This window comes from Rhyacophila brunnea, unplaced genomic scaffold (genome assembly GCF_057557595.1).
Source record: "Rhyacophila brunnea isolate RB1 unplaced genomic scaffold, BYU_Rbru_1.0 scaffold_10, whole genome shotgun sequence".
In the NCBI taxonomy this organism is placed as follows: domain Eukaryota; kingdom Metazoa; phylum Arthropoda; class Insecta; order Trichoptera; family Rhyacophilidae; genus Rhyacophila; species Rhyacophila brunnea.
The window spans coordinates 39,581,835-39,600,388 of record NW_028232752.1 but is presented as its reverse complement, the minus strand read 5'-3'; the positions used below and the strand labels follow the sequence as shown (position 1 = coordinate 39,600,388).

Genomic DNA, 18,554 nt, shown 5'->3' with positions numbered 1-18,554 from the left:
AATCGCCAATAAATATGAATATAATACACTTTATCTCCTCGGAACATCGCTTCGGTTTTATACGTAGGACGTACGTATGTACATATTTCCTAATGTAATATTGATAGGCTGCCTGCCTGCGAAGAAACCCGGCACATGGGTACGTCGCAACTTGAAACAGAGCGGCTCGCATAAAAAAATCCCGGGAAAGTGTTTGGCGAAAAACGGAGCGTCCTTAATGCATTATTCAGGGGGATGGAAGAACGGTCTATCTGTGAGCACTGAAAAATGCGCTACGTGCAATATGCCGGAAATGCCAGATAGTCTGTTAAAGTATTTTTTAAACGCACGTTTAGTAAGCTTTATTTTTATCGTCGTGAAAAATTATGTACCTACGAAAATATTTGTAAGTGGTGATAATCGTTCCAGGACGATTTATTGATTGCGGATCATATTCATAAAACTAATACCTACTCCCCGTGACATTTCAGATAATTAATATTCATTCTGAAGTAACTAGATATTTAAATATGTAATTCGATTTTACTGCCAATTGAATGCGATATAATAGTGGATTTCCATTCAAACAAAGAGACGATAAATGTGAAATTACAATTATTCTTAATTTTTCATTCCGTGAACTTTGTTATTTATTAGATTTGTTATAAAATATGAAACTAAATTCTATATGCACACAAGACTCACGAATGTTAGTCATTTAAAAAAAAATACACAATTTTAAAACAAATAAGAAAATATACCATTTTTTTATTGTTAGACCAAGTGAGACTCATTCCTCACATCTTTTACTTTCCGGGTAGGTGTTCTTGTGCTTTGAGTTATCTGTCCACAGTTGAAACGTGCAAATTAAACTCAATAATTACGTCGTCAGAGGTGTATCAAACTTCACCGAGGTAAAGCGACCAGCTTTATATTATATACTTAATTCGAGGTAGAATCTTATTACTGTGACTTATAGAAGTTCGATTTGTCGTTTTCTATTAATTTACTCGTATGTTGGAAGGGTATATTGTCATAATACAACATAGCCAGTTCACAAAACCCACAGTCAGCGACATAAAATCAATTCTGCTAATATCAGAATTTATAAAAAAAATATTTTATTTCAACCACTATCAAAATATAACCATTCATCATGGTTTTGAATGAAAGTGTTTATTGATTCTGGGATTTTCAACTTGTTGGTTTCAAGAGCTGCCTCGGGCTACAACCACATATTAGAAATAATTGATTTAATCGTCGTAGAATTAAAGCTTTGTTTTTAAAAAATTCTAACGTAGTTCTATCACGTTCCAGTTCCATAATATGAATATATTTATTTAAGCATTCGTTTAGTAATAGTGCAACCATAGCTAGTTAGTTATTCATTTCATCGATGCATAGGTCGTATATAAAGAAAGTAATGTGCAAATATATTAAATCAACCATTATGAAGACAATAATAAGCGTGACAACCGGAAAAGCTGTCGACCAAAAAAATATTTACGAATTATACAATTAATTATCTTTATTTTATTTTTAATTGAATCCTATCAAGTTATTTATATACCCATATGGCATAGATAGACCATCAATAATATTGAATTGTTATTTTTACATAATATATAGATATTATATTAATCACGTTCAATCTTAAGAAGATTATAATATGGGCCTCGTCAGAGTGGAGGTTGTATTAACAGATGTATGTTTTTTTACGAGAAATGAATGCTACCCATATGTGTAGAATAAGCTCAATATAATAAGTCCAAACTCTGGCTCTAACGACACATTAAAAAACAAAATGATTTTTCTAGAGCCGACATTCGCACCCGGGACCCACGACATTATAAGCCTTTTATCTTTCAATATTGTAATCCATACATCATCGTGTTGCTATTATCTAAATAACATTTAAGTACCTACTGTTAATCCTTAATAATCCTTTGCAGAATAAACGATTTGTTTTCATAATCATATGATATATTGGACCTATATTTTTAAAAATAATGACAGTTTGTGTATTCATTAAACGTAAAAATCTTTATTATAATATGTAAATATGATGTTAGTTGTCTTCTTATCGTTCATAGTGATTCTAATTGGATTCCTAACTTTTGTAGCCAATTTAACCAACTGCTGCGTAATGTGACGATGTGCTATATTGACCGACTGACAAAGATTCTTCAACTAACACAGTTTTCCTCCTGGTGTCAATGCCGAGTGTTGGTCATAACGGTTTCCACTAATTAATTATATTATTGCTTCGTAATTTGATGGTGGTATTCCCATGACTTGCGCTCATACGTAGAGTCGTACTGTATACCTTGTTTTCACTCTGTGCTCCTAGAGCGTGAAGCGAGTAAATTGCTTGGATGATAATGCCATCAGCTAGGACAGGGGTCGGCAAACTCTTGGACCAAAAGAGCCAAATATGAGTATCACAACGGTAAAAATTTTTTTCGAGAGCCATACATATATTTTTATAAATATGATTTATTTCAGTGAATGTTATTATTTATTTATCAAGTGAATAAGATTTTGCGAATAAAACTAACGCAAATATAAGTTTTTTTATTGTTGAAATTATAAATGTAATTTTTAAAGAAAGTGAGATACATACAATTTTCACGCGTTCCTTAAAACTAATGTGAACAATGACCTTCCTTGCATTTCTTTGGAGAGTGTCTGTATATTTGGTATGTAACTTGTAGTTTTCAATTTTAACCGCGACTCCAAATTCTCATCGGTTATTTGGCTTCTCTAAATGCATGGTTGAAAATGATTGTTCACATACATATCATGTAGACTCGAATATGAGTTCGGAAAGCTTTACCATGTATTAAAAATCGTAGTATCTACCTTATTATGTAGATCTTTTAGAGCGCTCCGCTGTGTTGTGAAATGAAATTGCATTTTTCTCTCTCTAAATCATCAATTTTGGTGGCAAGACCTACAAATTTGGAGCTACATAACTCTTTTATTGTTAAATCCACAAAAAAAAATCTATTTCAAAAGTGTTCGTGTCAATATGAAATGGAGAAAAATTTTATTTGTCGACTTTTGCAATGGGCGGATTTAAAACGACAACAATTATACCTTTTTGTAAAAAATGTAAATTGGGAATTTGGCAAAGAGCCGCACGCCAATACTCAAAGAGCCGCATGTGGCTCGCGAGCCGCGGTTTGCCGACCTCTGAGCTAGGATATGATCAATAATATGTCAGTTGGTACATCTGTTTACAAATAATTAGATTATTTAGTTAATTTATAAAATTAAGTCGGGCTAAGAAAAGAACAACTAATTTTGTCATTTTTGAAAATTGAAGAAGAATAAAGCGGAAAAAAACTAAGTAATACATGCGAAATTCAATCATCTCAAATTCATTATACATCTATATTAGTGTTGCTGTCAAAATTGAGAATCATCACATTCCATCCATCCTGCAATGGGGTGTTTAATAATAGAGAATAATGTCCGTAAATAATTTGAATCTCACGTTTCCCGCACATAATATTTGGATATAATCATGTTTTCGTATTCAATCTTCATCTTTACAATGTATGCCGTATGGCAATATTTCTCAAACGTATAGTTTCATTTTAAAATCAATTTATATTATAAATTATTTATCATAAAAATGCCTCAATAAAACTACTTACGATGCTCAGTATCTCACAGCGTTTTTACAACTTTTTTCAATGCGATTCAATCGCGCTTATTTCATTCCTTACGACTCTTTTTCTCGTCTCCCCGCTCCACCTGCTGTGAAAATAAAAAGCATTTCATTATTTATGTTATTGCGATACCATGAATTTCGTCCGTCGAATAATAATATAATATACCCACTGCTATACGTTATATTATATTCATTTCAACGGGTTCGTATGTATTACCGAAAACAGTCAAAATCACGATTTTTTGGGAGTGGGAAACTTTTCTTCTTCGAATTCAGGTTTGAAAGTATTACCGACAATTTCAATTACTTCCAGTTTTTATTTTATTTTCTAAATTTGTCAGAAGATTTGTTCCACAATTACCTACGTTTCTATCATCTGTTAATTAACCAAATTCAGCCTGCTAGTAACTTGTAGTTGGTAGTGAAAGTCGTTATCATACATCATATTATTTTTGTATGCACATGCATATAAAATAAATTAAAAAATTGTCGCATCCACATAGAGTTTCTATGTGCGAGCTTACTAACACTTTCACAGTAGCTAAATAAATTTATCGAATTCTCTAACCATTCCAAGTAAATTAAATTCATTATTTATCCACCAAATGTAAACACTGTCAGACTATCCTGACCTTGTTAAAGAACTTAGAGCGCGTGGCAACTGTAGAAAATTCTATTTAATTAATTTGCTACAAACGTTTAAAACGAAATATATTTAGGCAGCTTTCATTTCTTTGTGCTTTACTCAATCTAATCTCCAGAACTAAGTATTAGAAGTGCCTACATTATTGTACCCATTTCATTAGGGTTGTCAACAATATATTTCCATGCAATTAAATATCATTAGCTGATGTCGATCGACTGCTGGAAAAATACGTCCCTTTGTTCCTCTTACTCTCTTTGGTCCTGCCACGCTGCCAGGTACATGCGCCGAACTTGGAGAGTTCGTCGATCTAGACTAGTTTTTGAACGGCCCAGCCCTGTGGTCGGTAAGTGGTCTTTGAGTAAATATCTAGGACTGTGTGACACAGTGGCGAAGGGTGGAGGTTGGCTGTTAATATCGTACATAAATAATGCACACTAAACTTTGTTAGTTTTTAACATTCAATTTATTAATTTCTGCCTAATCCAAACCATAGTAGATAATAGTCGAAAAATATTTGTTTATCAATGAAATATCTTTTATCGATTATGGTTTGGTGGGCAGAGCTTTATAAATTTTAAAAAACCAACCAAAACCATATGTCACAATTATTCTATCGAAACAAATAAGTACCTATGACTGAAAAATTGTGCACTATTTTTGTCGGATCGCCCATATCATTTATAAACCATTATGGTTTGGTTTAGGTAGGGTTTAATTGAATTTAAAAAAAATCGAACCACCCATCTGCAAATTGTATTATTAGTTCAATAAAAGAAATGAGTACCACTGACTAATTTTAATATGCACTATTTATGTCGAATCTTAATAGCCTACCTCCATCCCTCGCCACTCACTGGTGTGATATAATGCGGCTATATTGGTAAAGCGTATTCGCTGGAATCCGATAGATGCAGGTTCGAGTCCCTCCTGGCACCATATTTTTTTTCAAGATTTTTTCTCATCTGTATTTCTGAGATGTTTCCGAATTATATATGTTCAATAAAGAATATATTGTTGTCACTTGTGAATTATTCTTTCAATAAATAAATAGTTTATTAAAATAAATATAAGTATGTTACGATTACAGACACAGAGTTCAGTGGTGTGACTAGTTCTCACGTTGTATGTAATTTAATTTTTAGGTATGGAATAATAAATCGATTCTTTCTATTTCTAGCCTTATAAGAAAGTTTGTAGAGAAAGTAAATGTTAAATAATAGGTATTTAATATCGAGTCTTTGCCACAGATCCCACTAATTTTATACAATAAATTATTGTGTATTTTATTTAACTCATATAATGTTGTGGATTTTTACGTTGCTACCATTATCATAATTGTATGGCCATTCATCCAATCTCACCTTACAATAATTTAACTATTTAAGAGGGCTACTATAGCGTCTTTTCTATCTACCTGCCCCGTTTCCGCGTAAGCCAACAACGCGAAGAAAAAAGCTCTCGGCGAATAAATTCCTCCCCGCCGCCGTGAAGGATGCGAAAGCTTACGTGCCCGGAATGCGTGAGAAGCTTTTTCTCCCAGGAAACCTTCGTCTCGACGCCGGTAGAACCTACTTCCACCGTGACCCGCGGAAATTCACTTCAGCGCCCGTCCTAAACGAGGGTAATTCGCCGGGCGGGTATTAATTCAAATAGATGCTACAGACATCCTTGAAATGGATATTTATAGTTGGACAGGTATTTCGGTTATTCGTTGGCATTCCGCGTTACCTACTTATCCTAATATCTGTACATATATTTCTTGAATATGATAATATAAGATAATATAATAATACCATCGTTAATTCTGAAAGAAAAATGTAGGTACGACAAAGGGCGGAGGTAAGCTGTTAAGATCCGACATAAATAGTGCATACTAAACTTTTCAGTCAAACATATTTGTTTTCATTGAACCAAAACTAGGTACAATGTGTAGTTAGTGTTCGTTTTGCCATTAAGATTAAATCATACATAATTTTAGATATTTTATAGGATATATGTAGAAGAATATTTTTTATCGATTGTCGTTTGGCGCAGGTAGGGATAACAAATTAAAAAAAAAACTAACCAATATCTGTAATATGTAGGTATGTAGTCTTAATTTGACGAAAACAAATGAGTGTGACTAAAAAACTGTGCACTATTTTGTCAGATAGCCCATACTACACCTAAACTATTATGGTGTAGTTTAGGCAGGGTTTAATTGAATTTTAAAAACTAACCGGCACTATCTTCGAATTGTATTCTTAGTTCAGTGAAAACAAATAAGTAAGGCTGACTAAGTTTAGTGTGCACTATTTAGGTCGAATCTTAGCAGCCTACCTCCACTTCTCGCTACGTATACTTATAGTGCAATGTAAATATTGAAATCTCTAAATATTTCTTACTAGGTGGAAAGGCTATCCAAGGTATGAAAAAATATAAATAATATAAAAATTTGCCCCATCTAAAATAACAGATGAAGTCAGTCCCTCTATAAAATTGGTTCCTAATCCCTCGTCACTTTTATACCGCTGCCAATGAAAATATCTTGCTTACCTATGTCAAAGTATTCTTTCAATAATTAATTTCCTATTGATGAAGTCATCTAAATTACCAGATTGTCTTATAAAACCTTCAAATTTAATAACTTTATCATGGCAAAATATTCCCCATTATTTTTGAAAACTACCGCATATAATAATATGTACCCACATACCTTATAAAAACTATTTTTCTTTGCGTAGGTAGTGCAAACTACAGCAATGCTATTCTCATTTGTTTTATTAATCTATCTTCGACTTCAGAATACAAGTCTTTAAAATTGGAACTGCGCGGATCAGTGCCCATTTCAGGCTTAATTTTTTGGAAAACGTAAAATTGTATATAAAAATAAAACTTACCTATACAAAATCTTTTAAAAAGTTTGTGACCGTGTGAGATTTCATCCCACATCTATAACATGCCGAGCGAGTGATTTTACTGGTAAGTTTTCTACAAAACAATTGATTAAAGCACTCATCCGGGGCATGCGATAATATATGGTATTTCGATTTATAAAGAAGTGGTGTATTTCTGAGCCGATTCCAAATTCTGTATTTTCAATTACCTACGGTAAAATTCTTAAACTTTGCATATTATTATTATTCAATTGTGAAAAAAAAATCAAATTAGCCGGTATCGTGCAGTCTCCCTTTGGCATCACTGTGTGATTGGATTGATCCAGTGATTATCCGCATTATCATTTTATCAGCTCGGCGACTTTTACCACATTGCGTTATCTTGTCTGCTGCAATATCCATTAGATTTTTTGTTGGGTAGTTTTGTGGCTCTATGGCTATGACCTACATGCACCTACCCATGTCACGTTGCACTACTCTTCATTTTCATATATTGTAGATTAAATGTTAATATTTCACGTACATGATATGTTAGCATTGGCAATATAAATGTGTTTAACATTACGCTTTAGAGAGGTCACTTTTGAGGATATTATTCCGGCGCTCGAATGTGTTCCATGACAGTTTGTTTCTGCGTGCAACTCATTATACACGTCCGTCGATATACTTTTGTTATTCGATATAGATATCCTTGTTTATCCATGTGGATTAAGTAAGACCTATTAAATAAGATGATACCCAAATAGTGGCTCTATGTATGACCGTCTCTACTGCATACATAAATCATTTAATCTGTATGGGAAAATCGAAAGTGTCAGGTTTTGTGGTAATTTTTATGTAAGAATGTCAATAAATTAGTTTCAATTGATTTACATAACATTTCTTGTTTCAGAAAACTGTCTGAGCACGGCGAAGAAGAAAGCGACGACGTTCTCTCGTCTCCTTCGCGGCCTGAAGACCTCCCACCGCAAAGAGAAGCACGGCGGCTGCTCGCCAAAGCAGGCCCGCCAGGCCAGAGCTCAAGGAATGCCGCCCCAAAGGGTGAGTTAGAAGCGCCAAAGTCATTACTCTGCAACCCCTTTGATCTATTTACAAAACATATTTTGCAAGTTTAATACGATTTGCACATAATGTCTACTTCTAAGTGATTGCAATACCGGAGAGACAAAAAACGGTTGTCGTACTACAATATCGGTTTTACCAATGGTAAGTACATATTTTTATTCTACTATGTATTGATACTACAATAGTATAATATTAATAATTTTGAATTCCACAAATTCAGTTGTTTTAGGTAATGGCCGTATCATCATATCAAAATTATATTACTAAACGATTTGTCCTTTGTTATATATTATTATATTGTTTTACTGACAGAGAGACGGAAGATAATTTTTCTTATCTGTATAGTAAATATATTAAACACATTTTCACATTCTGGACACCTTTTTATGTGAAAAAAACTTTTTTCCATGCTTAATACTAATAAGAAGGAAGATCTCGACTCTCTGTGAGGTAGGTACATATAATATCTATAAAAAGAATAAATGGGTTATCCATATATATATATATATATTTGATATTGATATAATACTACATACCTACTGTAAAATGGAATTCTAAAATGCAATTATTGAATCTGCTTAACATACATTTAAATATTATTTAAGGAAAGGTATTGTTCTATCTAAAACATTGCAATCAATTAACAACCTTGTATAAATAATATACAGGGACAATCTAACAAATATACAATATTAAAGCTTTATAAACTAATGCACCTAAAACATATATTTGTCAACATGTCAACAACAATATTACTTACGTCAATGGCAAAGTGATATTTTTACTATTAGAAAGTAGTCCAACAAATAAGTCAAACGAGACAGATAAAATCCTTATTGAGATACTTAATTAATTAAACAACCGATTTTTTCTTCTACCGAAATCCGGTGTTGCCACTTCTTACATATTGTTGCGATGGAATTTTCGTTTCACATGTTTATTGTACTAATACTTATAAATTTAAATCTTTAGTTTTGTGACATGGTTTTATTTGATGTGAAGTGTAACTAAATATTTCTGGATAATTGTAATTAGAATTAAAATTCTATCTTTCAATAATTGGGTTCGACTCATAATTATCAGCTTTAGGACTACGTTAAAATAGTGTTATAGAAATACTTTAGTATTTACATTGGTGTAAAATTGTACTGTGTTTTAAAATTATCAGATCAATATTTCCCCTCATTTAGCTTTTCTTAAAAATAAATTCATTAATTCGTAAGTAGGCCTTTTACCTTTGCTTGTTCTATATCGAGTTTCTGACATTTAATTCAATCATATAATATCTGCGCATTTGCCAGAAATTCATTTAGAATTGTTCATAAACGCATAACGAAATAATATTAATATCGTGTTTCTTCTGTAGAAAGATATTACTATTTATTCAAAATGCGCAGATTTAAACAAACATCAAGTTGCTTTATGCACCTACATAATTCTAACAACGTAATCGTAATTAATTGAAAATAATAAATTGAATGCTTATCTGAATTTCTTTTGGTATATCTCACTAACTTATCTGAATAGACCCTTTCAGATTTATATTTAAAGTAGTAATTGCAAATGCAATATGCGTAGAAGGAAGTTATCTGATTTTTTATTCTAGTTTACTTATTTTATTGTTAAAGAATATTTTGCTGACGATATTTAATTTGACGATCTTCAATATATAATGCAACCTAAAGGAATGTTCCAACGACTTTCCTTAATTCAATTTGCACGCGCAGTAGTAGTAGAAAGTCATGAACTCATTCGAGTCATGTGTTTACACGTAGGTATTCATTTATTCACGGCAAAGGTAAAGGAGAGCTTTATTGCAATCTTAACGACACTATCTCGGAAGGCTTTCGGGCGAGTAAGCGAAGGCTGTATCACACTGAAAGAGCTAGGGTACTTGAGTAATTTTCCCATTAATTTGTCGCTTACTATAAAACTTTACTCCGCGGACGAGATAAGAATATCGTAGGTTGGAAACATAGTGTTGTTACGAAGCGTCGTGTGCGATGTTAAATGATTTTGCGTGTGTTAGATCAACATTGAAGCTTGAAGTCGCGTGCGATTTTGATTATACAAGAAGTTACTAGCGAATGACTCGATGAAAGCAGTGAGAGTAGCACCATTGAAAAAGATAAAGTCTGACACCAACGACGAAACTCGCATTTTGACAATATTATGGTATCTATTGAAAAATATTAACCTAATTGCGAGGGAAATCGCCGATCGTTATCATAATATACACTTTCCAATCTGGTTTTAGCTGCCACCAAGAATTGTATTGATTATTTTTCGTCTGCTTTCTTTTTGTAGATAATCTGACCTCATATATTTAGGCATTCAGACTCTATTTTTCTTCATCGGTATATTAGGGCCCCTGGATTCATTTCTCTGGCATGCATATATGTTTTAGGGAAAAAAATAAATCTGTGATTATCACAATACTAAATTATACTTCAATACAATATGTGTGTAATAGTAATGATTATTATCAAGCGTTTAAAGATATGTAATAGATATCGGCATTTAATATAATATATTCAATTCATCATCTAAAGATAGTTATCTAGAGGTAGATTTGTATAGTAATGCAAAATGGGCTATTCGATTTTACTAGAACCAGTATATGCGCCATTTAATCAAGATATTTACCGTAGCTCAATATTTTTCGAAGAATATAGTGCAATACCAACATGTCATCAGGATTAGGGATTGCAATACTAAATGAAAATGTCAATAACGGTTTTTCGGTATTTCTTATAGAATACCGGTATAATACCGGTATTTCATAAACATTAAAAAAACGGAAGTAGGTGCTTATCAATAAATATAGCTATTAAAATCTTTTAAAATATTATTTTATAGCAAAATCCTACATAGGTACCTACATTTATTATGTTGACATTTAAAAATGTGTAAGTATTGATCATAATTATAGAACTAGTGATTTTTTACAAATAATTTGAATATATAGATAATTTTAACTAAAAGCCTTCAAAAGTTCATCAAATGCAAATTGGTCCGGCTGCAGGAAAAGCTTCTTAAATTCAACGCTTGTACAGTCATCAATGTTATAGAATAATAATTAAACATTTTTGTCACGGAGGTTTTCTATTTTGAAATAATATTATGATAATTCATCGCGACAATTACTTATATAAATATATTTGATGAAATTTGTTTTATTATTTTTTCACCTCTGTTGGGTTCACTCAATATATTTGCATTTTAGCAGCATATAACTTATAATTCATTTTCAAAAACGTAAACGACTGTGCTTTTTTTAATACCGGAAATTCCGGTATTTCCGATTTTTAAAACCGGTATTTCGGTATTGATAAATATTGGAATACCGGTTTAAAATGCCGGTATTGCAATCCCTAATCAGGATGCTTCGACAATTATTGTTACAACCCACGTAATATATTTAAAAAAAATATCATCGCTACATATGTACGTCACTTTCCTCGACTGTGCTTTCAGCCTTACGCTATTCCCGCGTGCGGAATCCATTTTAGCACGTCGAACACATTATGATACTTGACTCAGTTTGAGGCGTCGTTTTAATATTCGTCGTCCATCGGCGACAATTTCAACTTTTACTCAGATAATAGGATGGTGTGAAAGCTTTGTAATATAATACTTTTAATTTATTGGCTTTTTAAAGTTCTTTGGGATTAAGCTTTATAATCCGTTTTTTTTTTTTTTTTTTTTTTAATATAATTTATGTTATATCTATTTCAAAGTACATAGGTACCTATTATTATTCTTAAACGTATAGACTTTTCAATCTTTAACGGTATCTACACTTAAACCGATATATAAGCATCAAATTAAAATTCGTAGTCAGTAAAATTAAGGGTATTATATTATTAACGGAAATGAGCAAATCTACCCCAATATGTTGTTTTTTAATTTTTTTGGTATTAAGATTAAATATAGTATTTTTGTCAATATTATTATTACCTACTTAATAAAATTGAAGTCTCGAGTAAGGTACCTCTCTGGATCTTAATTATTAGTTTTGAGTGGGAAAAAATATTTGCATTATAGTTGTAACATTTTACATGAGTGCCCACCATAGAGGTTTTAAATGGTGTACCAACGTATTTGATTTTTGGAAGATCTAATTCTTGTACGGTAGTTATACTTTACATAGAAATAGAGACCACCAGTTGTTTATTCTCCCAAGGTGCAGAACCAACCTGCCACTGGTAATGCCAATTGGGAGAGTGATAACTATGTTCAACGAAATTGCTTCGGGTGTTGATATATTCCACCTACGTGAGAATGAGTTTAGGTGGATGTTGTTTTATAAAATCTTAAAATAGGGTCTGCTTAACTCATCCGGTGTACTTCCTTGTACATATCTAATTCATCTACTGATATATCTCTTTTTTTATGTAATACTGTTATATTTATATATCTTTGTTTCTAAATGTCATGTTGTGAACGTCTTAAACTTATAATTTGTAACAATATGTTAAAAAAATAAATGAATTGAATTGAATTGAATTGAATTGAATTGAATAAAATGATATTATTCACAGACTATTAAAATTTTATCTAAAATTAGGTGCAAATAATTTTGTATCGCATTTATAACATTATTACAGCCCACATCTGTCAAACGCCACAAGCCTGTTAAAATTTCTAATCCACTTTAAGATTAACTCAAAGCAGTGCATTCAATGAATTAAGTGAACCGTCATTATATTATTATAGATGCACAATCACGAAAACTGTTAATAAATAAGAGTGCAATGCAAAACTGTAATTAGATTAATTATTTATCAGGACTGCACAGAGGTAAATCATGTTCTAGCAATCCAATATGATTGATCATCAATGGCATCAATATTTTGATTTTATTTGAATAAAAAGTTGTAATACACAATACCCTCAGATAACCTCTAACTTTCAATGCGCCAACGTGGAGAATAACTTGCATCGTGTTAACAGTCAATAATTCTTGATAAAGCGGCGTTGTATTTTTTCCCTATAGCAAATATATAGCAACCATTACAACTTCACGTTATGGAGCCACCGTCAAGTGTTGTATTATGAACAATTAATTTACGATTTCCTCTAGTCCAAACGCTTTGCCTATAAATGGTTACATCATATTTCAAGTCGGTGAAAATGAATTATTATCATAGCAATAGAAAGCGTGAAAATATTACATCTCTCACGCTGACAAATTTTGACGGCCTCTACATTTCAGGACATAATTTCAGCAATAATTCAAAATAATCTTTCGTAATATAATAAAGTTGCAATTACATCTTTGCTTTAGTGGCAAATTTCTCTTGTGTAATAAACGCCTGGCAGTGAAATCGCTGATTTTGTCTCATTATTCGACCTCGCCGTCTCGCTCTGGCAACCCTTTTCCGCGCCACGACCCGATCCCTGCCCCAACTTTGATAACATTAAAACGGTCCCATCGTGCGAGTTGGCGATTCTCAATTTTCCCACAGCAGGTACTTAAATATTTTATTTGTCGTAAAAAAAATGACTGACATAGATAGATACATTAATAAAGCTATTTTGTATTTTTCTGGTTTTTGTCACTTGGTATTCAATTTAGTAAATCGTCGGTGACATAGGTTAAAGGGATGGTTTTTTATCTTCTTTTATCCTTCCTCATTCATTGTTTAGGTTGATGATTACTGAAATAAGACGATTTGCTTACACTCTCCGCCTACTTTTACTAAAATAGCGATACAGGTATTCATAATCACTTATACGTTATGTATTATTGTACTCCATAAGAGAAATATTATTGTCTGTCACAGAATATCGTTTTTGGCTAGTATTTATTAAGTACCATTATGTTTAATTTAAATTCAGATTTTGGCACAGTTCAGCCGTAAACCAGCATTTAATGTCTAGTTGGTTTAGTAATTATCATTAGTAATTTTTTTTTCAAATAAGAAATCAATAAAGAAAATTAAGAAATCATTTAGAAAAGGGATCGGAAATAACAAATTTTTTTCTGATCTTACAGCTTCATCCAGTGATGGTCAAGTCACTTTCTTCTTTCAATCAGTAAAATTTCGGCTTAAGTTCTTTTAAGTTTGTGTTAATTGTATTATATACGACTTCAAATGCAAATCTTTATGAAGAATATTCCATGTAGCCACCAGAAAGTTCCAGTTCTCGAAAATGGCGTGTAATTGATTGTTCTGGATTTTCATCCTCACTTTGATTCACAAATCACAACATCGATATTTTCAGCAGTACGTACTTATACGTTTTTTGATGGGTTGGTTACGTTCTTTGATCCCGTGCTCTTTCTATAGGGAGACATGGATCCGTAACACATAAAATGAGGAGTACTCTCCGTCAGCATCACCTCTTTAATATTTTGATTGCGTTTTTATCGAATTCTCTGAAGTCAAGGTTTTAATATTATATAGAAAAAGTAAGAAAATTTGCCTGCGCTTTGACAATTTTTTTTTTGTTTGGTATAGATAAATCTGTATACAATGATTTTCCTATAGTGTTGCTGATTGTGACGATCCGGTTATCCTTCTATTGGTGATCATGGCATTCTTAAACACACCTTTCGCTTCCATGATACCAGATACCACCAGTAAACTAGCGCAAACCGATATAGGAGTAGTCAATACATAAATTAGGCAACCTGGCATGTGTTTTGTTTTTTATGTTAACGATATTCAACAATAGTTTTTATTGAAGACCATTATCTGGTGGAGGAGATAAAAGGTCGTCGTTGCTTGGATATTTTGAGGAGGTGTTTATTTAGCGATGCGAGAATTATTTAAATACGATGATAAAGATGACAGCATGAAGGTTATGATGCCGGTAGTCGGAACGGAGAAGGTGTGAAGATCTGAAGTTTATTAAAGATCAGATGATTCTTTAAGGTTTGACGATCAGAATAATACGTGAAACGTCGGGTTTACCACTTTATTATTAATCAAATACATAATATATGTTCTTAAATTTACGTTTTCATTTAATTTAATGATTGTCTTCATTTTGAAGACGACCATCATTGAGTGCCTAATAATATATTTATTCGAAGCCCCGCACCAACCGGTAGGAAGCACTGGATTACTTGTAGTAATATTCCCCAAGACCACAACAGTTCCTCTTGTGTACCTACTCCTAGATGGTGCCACAAGGAGGAGCTTAGAGCTCGCTGTAAGCATTATTTGCGCTCTATTCTTCGAATATGTGACCGCAAAGTACCGCTACAGGAATTCTAAGCGGGAAATTTTAATGCGAAATCTATTATTTATCTAGGTGCTACTACGCAAACGAAAGGCTACGCCGTTTACCATGTAATTAAATGGCATTGATATAAATTAGTTTGGCATTAATCTCTAATACGAATATTCTTTAGAAGCGTTTTCTTGTTATTTCCATCAAGTGATTCTGATTGATTGATTAAAGTTATATGGGATATAGTAAGTCTTTTCAGAGGTGTCATGTATTTTTCTCGATATAATTTCCCGAGTTTTTATATTATAAGCTTACAGATTTCTTTCTTGAATTAAATATAATACATATATTTTCTTTTAATGTACCTAAAAGTTCCAGAATAATACCCTAGATCAGGGGAGGGCAAACTGCGGCCCGCCGGGTATTTTTTCGCGGCCCGCCATCGATAATTATACTTGTGATTACGAATAACTTTTTTATATATTTTTTAAAAAATATTGACAATAGATCATAATATGAAGAACTTGTTGTTTCGTAAATGTATTATCTCAGTACGTATTCCTTGCGTCTCGTCTCACACTATGTAACCACTATTTTCTACGTTGAACATCGATTTCAATAGATATTGATAGTGTACCGACAGAGCTACAACTTGAGATTATGTGTGACACTGCTTTAAGAGAATTGCATCGTCGTGAAGAAATCTCCAAATTTTACAATGCCCTTAATTCAGACAAATTCGACCAACTTAAAGAGTAGGTATGCAAGAAAAATGTTCGTTATTTTTGGATCAACCTATATATGTGAACACACATTTTCGATCATGAACCTCAATAAAAATTCTTTACGATCAAATATCTCCGATGCCCATTTACTAGCAGTTTTGAGAATATCAACTACAAAATTAACACCTAAATTTAAAAACAACAACATACAACATTTTCATTCTTCTCATTATTTTTTTTGTAATGTTTATTTTTCGTAATAATAAATAGTGTATATCTAAAAATGGTATTTTACTTGCGGCCCGCCGCTCATTTGGAATTCTTGAATTTGGCCCTCCATCCAAAAAGTTTGCCCCCCCCCTGCCCTAGATACTAAATACATACTTAGAAATACTCTCGGACCTAATTAGATTCGGACATACATTTCGCTTCCCGGGTGAGAGCTCTAACCGGTAAACTACACATCCAAGTGGACATTAGTCATTCGTCGAATCCTTTCGACACACCAATGTATTACTGTAGCATTATGTACATTTCGTTGTGCGGCAAGTATGCTTTCATACCTTCCCTCTGAGGCTTTCTGCCAACCACCGACCTGATATAAAACAATATGTCGAGGGTCGAGGCTCCGCCAACGTCTCTCTTTAAAAACTGTTTCTTAATTATGATGTAATTTTATATTAGTGCTCGTCGTTTTGTTTTATCTCTCAACCTTTATACCTAGCTGAGAGTGAACGATTAGGCCTAGCGCAAACATGCCTACTTATGGTTGAGCGTATCATGGACTCAGTGACTGCCACAGGTTGCATGTACTTGTAGATTTTTCCATGTGCAGCCCACGTGTTAACGGCTGTTTTTTTATGCGGGGGGTGGGTGGTATTGGCGTCCAGCCGCGGACTCGGCCACTGTATGGTGTTCGTCGAAAAGACTCGTATTATAAACGTCGCATGTTTGTATATCATATAGTTCGAATGTCATTTTGTATATAATGAATATTTTTCTAGCAAAACCCATTGAAATGTTAACCTATATTTTATTCCCGTAGAAATGTTATGCTGGTTGCATAGCGAAATCGCATTGGAAAATTTCTGTGGTAAAATAAATTCAAATGTTCATTTTTCCCGCGCCCACACACTATCCGTTTTATTTTATTTCTTGTTATCAATAAAGAAATTTCCGTCCATTTCCACGTCCCATTAAAGGCAACGTATCGTTCATTTTCCGTGTGAAAAACAATTTCACACCGACGGAAAAACCATCTTAATATTATAAATTAGGCAATAAAGCTGTGGTGCGTGTGCCATTGCCATTATATTGTTCAGTTGGCCTTTTCCGTTATACGAATGAATAGATCAAACCATACACCTTTGGATTATTCATGAGCTTAAAAGAAAGGGCTTCCACCCGTATATAAGTATTCCGTGTACTTAAGTGGGTATATTTTATATTTTTATTGTTTTTGTCATAGCTAAAAACATTTAAGTGAATTGTGATATTGCATTGCTACCTAGTTGAAAATCGTCGTCAGAAGCAGTACATTTTGGTGAAGACTCTGGCTACCTCAATGAACTTTCCAACTGTCCCATAGAATCATCGTTCGAGACTATTTAATAAGAGAGATAAATTCTCACAATTCAAATAGACTGTTTCCACTAAACTGACTAAACGATGTTAACATGAAAACCATAGAGGTATTAAATGAAGACAGTTATCAAATAGAATTTGGATAGTTTTTACAAATACGGTTTTAAAAATCTATACAAACTATTTGATTAATCCTAAATTACTTTTTTATGTTTCAATTTCCATTTATCTCGAAATTTGGTTATGTCCTGCAAAGAGCGATTAATTCCGCGAATATTTTATTTCGTCATTCGTCATCAAATTCATGACACATTCATGTTTTAATTTGGCAGTATCTGTGCATTTAATTATTTGTGTAATGTAAATGTTTGAGTGAATCTAAAATTATATTTTATGCTTGCGGTTTTTTTTAACATATTATGTGGACATGCAGGTTTGTGACTTTTTTAATATTGCTCTCTTTTCATACGAGTGCTTTGTGATCATTTCATTAATTTTAATCTTAATAAATGAAATTTAATAATCACCTTTTACGTAATAATCATTTTTACGTATTATTACAAAATATAACTTTAAATTGAAGCTTGCAAAATCTTGTTAGTATGGTTTTGTTTTACAAATGAAATTAAAGTCAAGCATGATATTTAGGTGCGGCGTAGCGCTAAGGTAAAAGTCCGTGAACTTCTAACAAAATTCTAGGCGCTTTTAGAAACGGAGCTTACATATCTATTTTTTGAGACTCGTGTTGCTTCTCTAAAATTCGAAGTTTTACTGTTTGCTATTACATTTATATATAAATGAAATATATTCATAAT

General features: G+C 32.6%; 1 protein-coding gene across 1 annotated transcript in view; it reads left to right on the top strand.

Moving 5' to 3' along the window:
• Positions 1–18,554, top strand: part of LOC147079194 (uncharacterized) — a 766,028-nt gene that overhangs the window by 661,915 nt on the left and 85,559 nt on the right. Inside the window, exon 6 of the mRNA XM_085954485.1 lies at positions 8,073–8,221. Coding sequence (XP_085810611.1) covers positions 8,073–8,221 — 149 coding nt within the window. The remainder of the gene's footprint in view (positions 1–8,072; positions 8,222–18,554) is intronic.